This window comes from Cibotium barometz, chromosome 1 (assembly GCF_041138505.1).
Source record: "Cibotium barometz isolate CiBa-2024 chromosome 1, ASM4113850v1, whole genome shotgun sequence".
NCBI lineage: Eukaryota > Viridiplantae > Streptophyta > Polypodiopsida > Cyatheales > Cibotiaceae > Cibotium > Cibotium barometz.
In genome coordinates, this window is record NC_141046.1 from 67,737,328 (window position 1) to 67,749,449 (window position 12,122).

Sequence of the window (12,122 nt, forward strand, 5' to 3'; positions counted from 1 at the left end):
TATAATAGACTCAGAATTTTGGAGGATGATGATCAGTAATATTATGATTTTCATTGAAGGATTGTTTTTAAAGACAGTCGAATCTATTAAAAATGGCAATTTCATATCGGGTGTGTACGTGGTATGCCTACTTTAAATTTTGCTTGAAAGTCAGCTAGGGGGCGTAGGAACTCTTTTCCTCGGTACCCGGGCAAAACATAACCAAATATTTATAAAGGAATCCCATCAACACAGTGGTCGGGTGGTTGGCTAACCCATGGGCCTAACCCATGGGCCGGTTGGGGTAGGCTGGATCAGGGGATTCCTACGAAACAATTAAGATACGATTAGTTACATTAGTTAGATTAAGTCATCCTGAGAAGACCCTTGTTCTGTGGGAGGGAATCAGCGGCTCTGCCTCGTTAAAGGAGGAAAAAACCGGTGATTCTATGGACCAAGTGCAAGTCTCTTCTTTGATCTGACCATGTGACTTCAGGTTTGGTCGGATCAGTTTAACTAGTTAAGACTTTGACTCATTATATTAATTCCCCCGTTTTAAAAGATTTTCCCTCGAGGAATCGCCCATGCTTTCCAGGCGAGGGAAGTTTTTCGGGTTCTCGATTTCGAAGGAACTGCCGGACTAGTCTCTTGTCCAGACATTCGTGGGCGAGGCCCCGAGTGTGGATCCCTGCCCCACATGTGAGGCTGACGCTGCTTCTGTCGCCAGCGCCCTCGGAGGGGGCATCACAGAGTGGGGCAGGGGTCTCACAACTTATAAGCATGACCATTTTTTGGATGCCAAGAAAAAAATTAAGTGACTAAAGTTCATGCACACATGGTTGAGTTGAAGACTCATTCATATGGTGATGAAATCCATGAGGAAGATGATGTTGAGCTCGATGTATATACTTCACATTGTTTTCTTACCACTACATCAAGCCTTAATGTTGACCCAAAGTCCAAGATTTCGATGAAGTCTAAATGCCATAGATTTTCACATCGCCATTGGTCATTAAATTTGGATGACCTATTTGGTTATGACCATATGTTGACATTGATTATGGTGTTGATGCAAAAGAGATAAATATTTGGATTCTTGGGAATTTTGTGTTGCATAAATTTTAGAATTTTGAGGATGGGATGGAATGCCATGTGTCTACATCATGTGAAGATTTTGCAAGTGAAGATCATGCTAGAACCTTTACATCATGTGATGGGTATATCTTCCATGAGGATGTGGAGATAATGGATGACAAGTGGATGCATGAGAATGGTGAAAGTGTGGACAGCCATGCTCAAGATAGTGAGGTATCACTTGTGGAGAATGCACATGAATGTGATGATATTGAAAATGGGAGTTAACTTCAGTCCAAGACTTCTATGGGAAGTTGCTATTATTGTAAAAGTGATGCATGTGTTGAAAATTCAACGAACCCTTTATCATCACTTATGGACACTATTTCCATGATTTATTGTGGAGAAAAATCTCAAGGTCATAGTGCATTGGCTAATCAGACCATTGTTGATGCATGCCCAACTCATAACTTGGTGCCAATGATATTGCAAATCATGAGATTGTTGGGATGGATGTTGACAATCATGACTTTTGTGGTGAGATGACATACAAGGCAAGAATGTGAGTGATGTTGAGTTGGATAGTTTTTGTAAGGAGCTATCATCTTTGCATGATATGGCATTACTTGCCTTGATGTATTCCTTATTAGATTGCCATATTGGATTGTCACAGGATCTTGTGAAATATCTATGGGTATAGGCACTATAGAATTCCTCATGCAAGGCCTCATTTTGTTATGGAAATGGTTGTGACCCTTTAAAGTTAGGTAGTTGACAAGTAGAAGCGGTCCACACCTTGTGATTGACGGAATCCACCATGGAATGATTTTCATGGGTCAAAGTTGATCCAGATCTTCTTGGCACGACATGATATTATACCCTAAGCTCATATCATGATACCTAGAGATTGGGCTTCTTTGTGGCAAATACATCATCCACGGTGAGGTTATGTTGGTGTTGAATTGGAGTTTCAAAGCACATGTTGCATGTATTGAAGAATTTGGTAAAAATTTGAGGTTTTCAGTAGATTAGCTAATGCCTATAGCACCCAATTTTGCCAATTGAAAGCATTTTAGCATAATTTTTACATAAAGCATTAAGCATCGTTTTATGGATTTTTTTTAGTTTTTAACCAAAAAAAGAACAAAAGAACAAAAGAACAAAAGTAGAAATTGGAAATCCTCTTTATGCAATGACCCAATGACAAGGTTTCCCACTATTCCCAATGGTCATAACCCTTCAATGTAGAATAAACAAAAACAAACTTTTTCTCTTTCAACACAATAAACAAAACCTTTCTTCTTCACACACACACTAGAGCCAAGGAAAGGTTAATGCATGTATTGAGCTAAACTAGCAATACAAAGGAGGGAAAGCAATAAGTTGTTTCCTGACAATGGCACCAAAGATGATGTATCCACTCCAACCTAGGCTATAATGTGTGCAATTGTTATTGGGAACTTATTTGTTTACCTACACCAAGTCGACCTCAAAAGTGCAACTCCTCTCCTCCATTGCCAGTGTGCCACTCATCACCATGGTTGCTCCATAGCAAAAGATGGCTCAATCTCACTCCATCTCTTTCACACACATGAAACAAGAAATCAAGAGGTGTTATGCACAACATAATCAACTCTCCCTCTCTCCCTCTCTCCCTCTCTCCCTCCCTCTCTCACACACACACACACACACACACACACACACACACACACACACACACACACACACACACACACACACACACACACACACACACCATAGACATCAATTAACCAAGAGTCTTTCTAATATATACATAAAAATGTCCATAGAAAGTGACCTATAGCTTGCCTCCTGTTCACAATGTGGATGATCACAACTTAAAAAGACTAAAACAATGGACAATAATAGGCTTTATAACATCAGCCTTACATGAAATTTTAAGATTATAACTCCTCACTAAGCTTTTTTGGCTCTATTTCAAAATGTATATATGTACAAATTGTGTTAACATATTTAATCCTTAAGTTCTATCCATGGGCCATAATCTCCTTGCAATAATAAGCCTATGGGAATGTGCACTTCAAAAGATAAAAAGGTAAAAGTCAAGAAACGTTGGCTTATACCCCTTATGCTCAAAGGTGGGCTCAAACTTAAAATGATTTTAAGCTTTCTTAATGTGAGTGGAGTTAGAAAGTCCTTTCTAAAAATATATAAAAAAAGAAGTATCTTATGCCATGTTTGGTCCATCTAGAACTACTTTTAAGTCCTTAACCAATATTATATGGAGAATTTAGGCTTTCTAATGAATGGAATTGGAAAGTCATTTCTAAAAATTTGCAAAAAAGAAGTATCTTATCCCATGTTTGGTCCATCTAAAGCTTCTTCTATGTCCTTAACTATGGCTTCAAGCACCACTTGGGTTTGCTCAATTGATCTATAGGCTTATTTCCTTATTTAAACATTATCTTCTTTGGGTTTTAGGTTTAACATGTGGAAGTCCTTCTAGTTGTGCTTGGCATTTTGTGACAAACTCTTGTGCCTCTTTAACGGGTGATTTTTCCTCTCTCAAGGCTTTAGGGGACTTGTTTAGCAAGGAATTCTTATATGGTAAGATATTTCTTTTGTGCTTCTTAGAACCACTTTGAATGATGACTTGGTCACCAACTTTGCCTACATGCCTTGCCTTGCATCTTCTAGCACTTTTTGATGTTAAGGAAAAGTGCTAGCACTTTTGATCTTTTAGCACATTTGATCTTCTAGAATTTTTGATGTTAAGGAAAAGGCATATATTTTGTCTTTTCCTTTACACATGTTTCATTGGCTTTTTCCTCTTTCAATGTGGAGGCTTGTGCTCCTTGTTTGGCAACCTTTTTTTTGTACCAACTGCTCTCCTTTCTTAGTCTAACAAACTGCATTCAAGGGATTGTTTGAATGCTCCCATTACTAGCACTCATTAAATTTGAGTTAGTGAACGAATTAAATTTTAGCATTGGACTAACAAATCCTCTCAAGGAGTAACTTTGTATTATACGTGGTTGGTGGGTCAAGTTTTGAGCAAGAGCCATAAGGGTGAACATGGGCTTAAAACTTAAAATCACCACATTGTGAACATGGGCTAGGAAAAAAGAGAATGATAAAATCATGTGAATGGGGACAATCAGCCTTAGGTTCAAAAGTGTGCCTTCATGCTTCTCTACTTCAATTTCTTCTCTTCATTGTTTCGCAGCCTGCCAGCGATCTTCAAGCTGCTACTCTAGTTGTCTCCTTGTTGATGCTTTCAAGACGACCATGTGATGCTCCCAAAGCTCACATTTTTTTCATGATTAAGTGATGGTGGTTTAAAGTTATGTGTTGTTCATCACTGCTGCCTACCGGCCTCTCTCTTAGCTATCATACACTTACCTTTATGTCTAATCCCTTGCATTAATGGCCTGTAGACCACACCTCTAGACAATACTTTCAATTCCACATATTTTGACTTTCATTTCTCTACTTAGCCAAGAAACAGAGTCATGGCAATGATGGCATTACCCTTTCCCCCCTTCTTTTAGTTTTGACTCGATCATCTAAAACCAAGTCACCCAAGTGAAGTCCTTATTCCTTCCCAAACTTATGAATGTCTGAATTCCTTACATCTGTAAGAGATCCTTGAATTCCTTACCTCTCTAAGAGCTCCTTGCATTGTTTGCTATGTAAGAGTGGTAGTCCAATATGTCCTTTGTCAAGGCTTATTGTGCCTTAGGTCCAGTTGAGGTTATGCCAAGGCATGTTCTCCTAGGTAGCCTTACTTCAAGGATGATGTTTCTATATTGTTGTGATGTGATCGAGTGAGGTCACTTAAACGAGAAGAGATGCCTTGAAGCTAGGGTTTCAAGGCCAAGGCTTCACTTTTGTCCTAGTTACTGCCGTGAGCGTTGAAACCTTCTTTCCTCCCAATACCTTTCCAAGACTTCCACAATAACCAATGTTTCTAGCTCAAAGTTATTTTCATGCAACTTTTGTGCCATATGCAAGATTTTCTTGTTTGCCTCTTTTCTAAAAAATTGTGCAACTAATTCCTAGTTGATGAGAGGACTCGTCTTAGGGCCCCGCATGCCCTTTTACAAACACCACACCCACGGGCAACATTACAAGGTAGCATCATTCAGGGTAACCAACAGGGTTTGAACCCATAACCTCCGGCATATCAACCAAACACCTTAACAACTGAGCTATTGCCCGATGATTTTCTTTTTTGCCTCTTTTTGAATTTTTAGCATTTGTGTTTGTCAACACAACCTCACAACAAATTGTGTTTCTCAATACAACTCACCAAGACCATTGATTCACTTCAAAGAATCTTTACTCTCTAATTTCAATTCTCTTCACAAACCTCAGTTCACCACTTAGATTTGGCAAGCCATTCTCTAGATTCTTTGTACTCTCAAGAACATTCTTGAATTTCTTGAATAGCTTTCTTGATATCGACACAAGGACCTTTTTTTCTCTATATCAACACAAGGAGCTTTTTAAAAAAAAATCTATATTCACTAGATAATTCCCTAGGTATAAATGAACATATCTAAGAAAAGTGCAAACTAGGGATAATGAAACCATGTACAAGCTACAAAATCCTAGGATATATAGCCTTGCATGTATAGGCATATATACATACATAACTAGCCCCTTCTCCACACATAGTTCATTAGTCATCACTATGAGTTTACTCCCTAGCTTCTACTAGCACAGTCCATCTCAATAGTTTTTAATCAATCTCAAAGCTCCCTTTTATAGGAGCACATGAGTATGGGGCCTTTCCATCTATCGTATTATATCACTAATATAATATTCTTCACCATATTTGTTATTTTGTAATTTGACTTTTCAAGTTTTGTGTTACCAAGTATCCTACTTCTTGTGAATGTTCTATATTACATATATGGCATGATGTATTCTCTTACATTTGATGAGTGATTTATTGTTTCTTGTTATACTTTTTTAATAAATAAGGAGCAGACAAAGAGAAAAATATGTTTCTTCTTCCTCTTTCTCTTTCTCTTCCTCTTCCTCGAAAGAGGAAGTCAAAGAAGAGTATCAGTTTCACTTTTTCTACTTGTTAATATATTATATGGCTTAACAACTTGTCCATTAACAATAAATGTAGGAGAAGTTACATACTTTGGAAGGCTATTTGTCTAATTCACTACCACAAGTTCTCATGCTCATTTCTTAATGTTCAATCTATGGGTGAAAGCATGATAAGGTGGTACACTTTCTACCAGTTGCATCGGTTGCCACCACACTTCAAGATAACCAATATTAGTGGATTTAATATCATCATAAGATGTATTTAGCAATTTATCTAGTGCCTTTTAGATATAATAAATGTAAAACAAGATTAAACAACCATGTTTTAATTCTCCAACTCTGCATAAAAGAGTTTCACAACCAGTTGTAAACCATTGTCTAGGAGGACAGAGGTTTTTAGTCCACCTTATCATGCTTTCACCCTATAAGTATGTTGCATTTGAAAAAGGTTGACTATGCCCAGCATATAACTACTCGGCCTATGAGCAAGAGTTACTAGCTATTATTCATGCTCTAAAAAAGTGGTGACATTTTTTGTATGGTCCTACTTTTGAGGTACGGACGGACCATATAATTTTGGATAGGGATAGAAAGTTCGATAGTCACTTTTGGAGGGAAGTCTTCAAAAAGTTGGATACTACTCTGAGTATGAACTTATGGCTGATCATCCCAGTCTAATGGCTAGATCGAGAGAGTCAACCAAGTGTTAAAGGACATGCTTTGAGTGTATGTTAGTAAAAAACAATCCAATTGGGAGGAGTACCTCCTACATTTGGAGTTTGCTTATAATAGTTCGAAACATTCAATGTGACTGAATTTACTCCATTCGTGTTAATGTATGGTTTCCAACTGAGATCTCTTGTGGGGCTACAAAAGAAGAAGATTCAATCTGTCAAAAGGATTTCCTTCGAGACAAGCAAGATATACTAAAAGCAGCAAGAGATAGCATTCGTAGTGCACAAGGTCGTGCAAAAACATATGTTGACAAGAGCCGTAGAGAAGTGACCTTTGAAGAGGGTGACTTTGTTTTCCTGAAAGTCTCTACTATGAAGTTAGAGGCTCTCAAGACGAGAAAGTGTCAAAAGCTTTCTCCTAGATATTGCACTACATTAAAAATCCTTAAGAAGATTGGTCGCTCAGCATACAAACTCGAGTTCCGAGATAGCTCTTGAGTACATCCTATTTTTCATGTTAGTAGACTCCAAAAAATAGTTGAGGACAACATAGTTACTCCTAATGTTTTGGTGGAACTTCTTTAACCACCATCTCTTCCACATGAACCCGAGAAGATTCTCAAATTTAGAGAATGGAAGATGAGGCATACTGTGTAGTGAGAGGCACTTGTTAAGTAGAGGGATAGAGAGGATGAAGCATCCACATGGGAACGTTGAGTACACTTACCAAAAACTATCCAGAGTTTGTTTTTCTAGACGAAAACTCTTCTTAAGGTAATTTTGTGTAGCGTGTAGCGTGTAGCGTGGGCTCGACCGAACTACGAGACCACATGCTGCAAAGCGAGTGGCGAGCGAGTCCGGGGTTCAGGGGTGAGACGCCAGAGTCAGAGTACTATGGGCATCCAGGCTAGTGTGGGCAGGTAGGTCCCTACATATATCCCAATGGGATGGGGGGATCCCTCATTCTTGCTCTACGACTGGGAGGTGAACACGAGACATTCCTCTCTCACTTCACATAGCTAGAGTGTGTTCACACCCAGGAGTCACACACACACACACACACACACACACACACAGAGTCATTAATCTTTTTTTCCTTGCAATTATAGATTAAGACGAAGATTTTGTTCTTAATCTTGTTTTTCCTTGCATTTATAGATTCATTCAACATTAATTGATAAATTTAATATAACACTTTTTTAGTCATCCAAATGAATAAACATAAGTAAACAATCAAAATATATTCATTAAAAGAGAGCCAAATTTATTGTTACTAACTTTCATGAGAAGTTTGTTGAATACAATAATAGCCAATCAATATGTCTATAACAATAGTAGATTAGTGATCATTGGAATATGAATATATGTATGTGAGTATCAGTATAATATATTAAGAGAGCCAAATTTATCGTGACTAACTTTCATGAGAAATTTGTTGAATACAATAATGGCCAATCAATATGTCTACAATAATAGTAGATTAGTGATCATTGGAACATGAATATATGTATGTGAGTATCAATATAATATATTAATGGACTTCCACCTTTAAAGAAAATAAAACGGTGCTACCTAGAGAGCAATTTAGTATAAATATAGCAAGTAATCTGTGTGCACATGTGCACACACATGCACACACATACGCGCATGCACAAGTACACACGTGCACATGCATACACTAAGTATAGCTTCCAATATGCACGAATAGAATTAGCGATACAAAATGCGTTGCGAAGTGACACTTTGTCATTAAATTACATCAGATACTTGTGACCTTAAAAGTGTCCATATAGGTGATGTTTTGTGATGTGCCTAGTATGGAACCCCTGAGGTTGTCTAGCATCTCCATGTTTTTAGCTCTAGGCAATGATATAGTTGATGTTTGACACCCCATTTTTTGCCAACAAGGGTAGATTTTGTGAAGAATTCTTCCATTGTGACACATCAAACCACCTAGTTTTACAACAACATTGTGACACATCAATCCATTGCTTGTGAACATGCTTGTCAATCCATTTTCGCCCCAATAAGAGTAGATTTTGTGAAGAATTCTTCCACGAAGGTCTCATCAAACCACCTAGTTTTACAACAACATTGTGACACATCAATCCATTGCTTGTGAACATGCTTGTCAATCCATTTTCGCCCCAATAAGAGTAGATTTTGTGAAGAATTCTTCCACGAAGGTCTCATCAAACCACCTAGTTTTACAACAACATTGTGACACATCAATCCATTGCTTGTGAACATGCTTGTCAATCCATTTTCGCCCCAATAAGAGTAGATTTTGTGAAGAATTCTTCCACGAAGGTCTCATCAAACCACCTAGTTTTACAACAACATTGTGACACATCAATCCATTGCTTGTGAACATGCTTGTCAATACTCACTTTGTGAGAAATAGACCATTAATTTAACTTAAAAAGAGCTTGCCCTTCTCAACAAAGGGGGTTTCAATGTTCATTTAAGAGACAAGACCAAGCACATGAACTCATTAGTTTCACACCTTAACTCATTTATTTCTCAAGACCACAAAGGCAAGTTGAAAATTGCCACAAACAGAACTCGTTAATTCCACAAGAACACACAATAGGGTTTGAGAAAAGAGAGGTATGCTATAGCCTAGAACTTGTTCAACTTGGGGAAAAGCCTTCTCAATTTTTGTGAGAAGAAAAAAACCTTTCAAATTTCACAAGTTTTTTATTGAAAATACCTTCTGAAATATGGTAATTTCCTTCTCAAGCAGTGGTGAAAAGGAGTTAGTGCCTTTTATGTTTTACCGAACACTGCCACAAAGGCAAGTTGAAAATAGCCCCAATTATATATTGACCAAGGACCCACAAGTCACAAAATATTCTTCTAAAAGGTGGTTCATTACATATTTTGGTGCAAAACTATGCTAAAAACATTTTCATAAATGACGAAATTTCTTGGTCGAAAATCTAGTTTAAAAACACACGTTCTTTGCGCACTTACACATTAACTCCGGAGGTTAAAACACGTTCCCACAACAGTGAACGAATCTAAATATTAACCATTTTGTATGGCAAGACAGGCTGGAGCGAACATGGCTTCTTGTTTACAGGAATTGCTGAGAATTTATTGGCAATCTTGTTGTTGAAAGCAGAGGATCTGGTCATACTTGAAGGATCAGCTGTAACGGTGTTGTTTGGTATTTTTAGCTATTTCAAAGCAACTAGTGTTGAAGAGCATACTGGTGCCTTTAGTCTGCCCGCAACCTGCACGCCATCAATTTGACGGCCCTCTCTCTGATCTGTGCCAGCTTCATATTCAATTAAACCGCCATCTTCAAACCTCATACAAGAACTCGAGATCTTCGATCAGTCCTCGTGGTACAATATCTGATTCCATAAGCTTGATGGGAAGAGGCTCCTCATAGTCCTGTAGCAAGACCGGTGATGGTCTGTTAGGCTTGAAGGCATAGTTATGCTCGTGGGGGAGGCCCATGTCGCTCAAAACCATCATCATGGAGAGCAGATCATCATCAGCAAAGACATCATTAGGCGCAATTTCGTGAAGATTGCTGCGACCAAACACTACTCGGCTATAATCATTAAAGTTAGCAATGCAATCATCCAGCACAGGGAGTTCATGAGTAGTACAAGATGATGATGGGGATAATGATGATGATGAAGATGGTAATGCTTGTTGTGATAACACGGGCGACGGTGGTGACGATGATGATAATGGGAGCGGCAGTAATGATATTGATGATGACCCAGAAACAAGTATAGTATCATCTACCTGCAGGAGTTCACGATTAATAGAACAAGATGATAATGTAGATATTGATGATGGCATTGAGGATGATGATGATGATGATGATGATGGTGATGATAGTCTGGATGATGCAGATGACCGGCTGCATGAAGCAACTGCAATATCATCTCTCATGCTGTACTGCGGACTGGGAGAATCTGCTGACGTGTCCCAGCCTGTCAAGCTCTGGACCGTCGATCTGAAATTGGCCACGTCGATACGTACGACCTGCGGGGGGCTGACGTGTACGACTCGGATGACAGGCGGAGTACGAGCAGCTGCAGCCACCACCACCTTGTGGCTTGCAGGATGATGCTGAGCTTTTTTGCGTTTGGCCATGGATCACACAATCAAAGGCGCTGTTGCGAAATGAGATGCAAGAATCCTAAGCTTGATCGCGTTGCGCACATGAGCACCACCCACGATATAGAGGGCCGGACATTCGATAAACAATTATAGGAAGTTTGACTTAGGGTTGCGTGCATTAGCTGGCGACAAGCACGACGTCAATTCCTTTGGCTACAGCTCAACTGTTGCCCCCCTTGCTTATGATTATGGGATTATAATTATTGCAAACTATATTATATTATCCTCGGTGTAATTTTTGGTTGTAATTTAGAAATCTAAAGGTTGAAATTTATTATGGTTTCTGCCCCCTTCCCTTCTCATGATTATTGGATTATTATTCTTCTCATGATTATTGGATTATTATTGCAAACTATATATTATCCTAGTGTTCACATAACCGGGTCTCCTCGATGCTAGTGTTCAAATAACCCTGTTTGTAGTGTAATTTTTAGGTTGAAATTTATACATCTTAGTTATAGATCCAGATATACAAATACATTTTAATTATAGATTCGGATATTTGTATAATGTCTAGTAATTTTCAAGTCTAAATCCACAATCAAGGTTAACTCTAAGCATTGCCTTTAATTTTGAGGGGTTTTTTTTAAAAAAAAAATCGAGCACTACTTGCTCGGTGGTGGTCTTCATCACGCTCACTGTACATGTATGTCCTTGTTTTATCAAAAATCAGCCTAGTGCAATATGATACTTGGAGATACCCTCAACAACCTCTTATATGATATGCAGTAATTAAAACCAATTGATAGCAAGTCGCTCAGTCCACTCCGTTGCCTAGGATCTCAACGAATCTGGCTTTAGAAGACAGCGATATCCACTAACTCCTTTCGGCAATAAGGAATTGCATGCTCCCAGCTTGCATGCGTTGAAAACGGCACTCCACTTTTATAACAATTAAAAAAAAAATTGCCCAAGAAGTATCTCAATAGAAATAGAAGCTCTTTAACATCAAACAAAGGGTCGAAAGGTTCTTGTCCGGTGTGGGTTGAATTGGTTGGCCTCCCTCCCTTGCTCCGGCCAATGCTTGGAGATTTAGCCAAATTTTTGGGTCCTACTTTGTACATCCAAGGGTCTGGTCGGCATGGCATTAAAGTCTGTGTATCTTGGAACACTGGTATTAAGACCCCTAGTACTATGGAGGTTGATATGGGAGAACTCAGGAAACTAGTTTTGGTGTTAAAACTTGCCCCCTTTCCCGGC

The 12,122-nt window shown here is 38.6% G+C and overlaps 1 protein-coding gene across 1 annotated transcript; it reads right to left on the reverse strand.

The window, feature by feature from the left end:
* Positions 1-9,777: 9,777 nt before the first annotated feature.
* LOC147642365 (uncharacterized) lies at positions 9,778-11,142 on the reverse strand. Its single transcript, XM_086778431.1, has one exon. The coding sequence runs from the start codon at positions 10,893-10,895 to the stop codon at positions 10,086-10,088; it is 810 nt and encodes a 269-aa protein (XP_086634557.1). The 5' UTR covers positions 10,896-11,142; the 3' UTR covers positions 9,778-10,085.
* Positions 11,143-12,122: the final 980 nt, after the last annotated feature.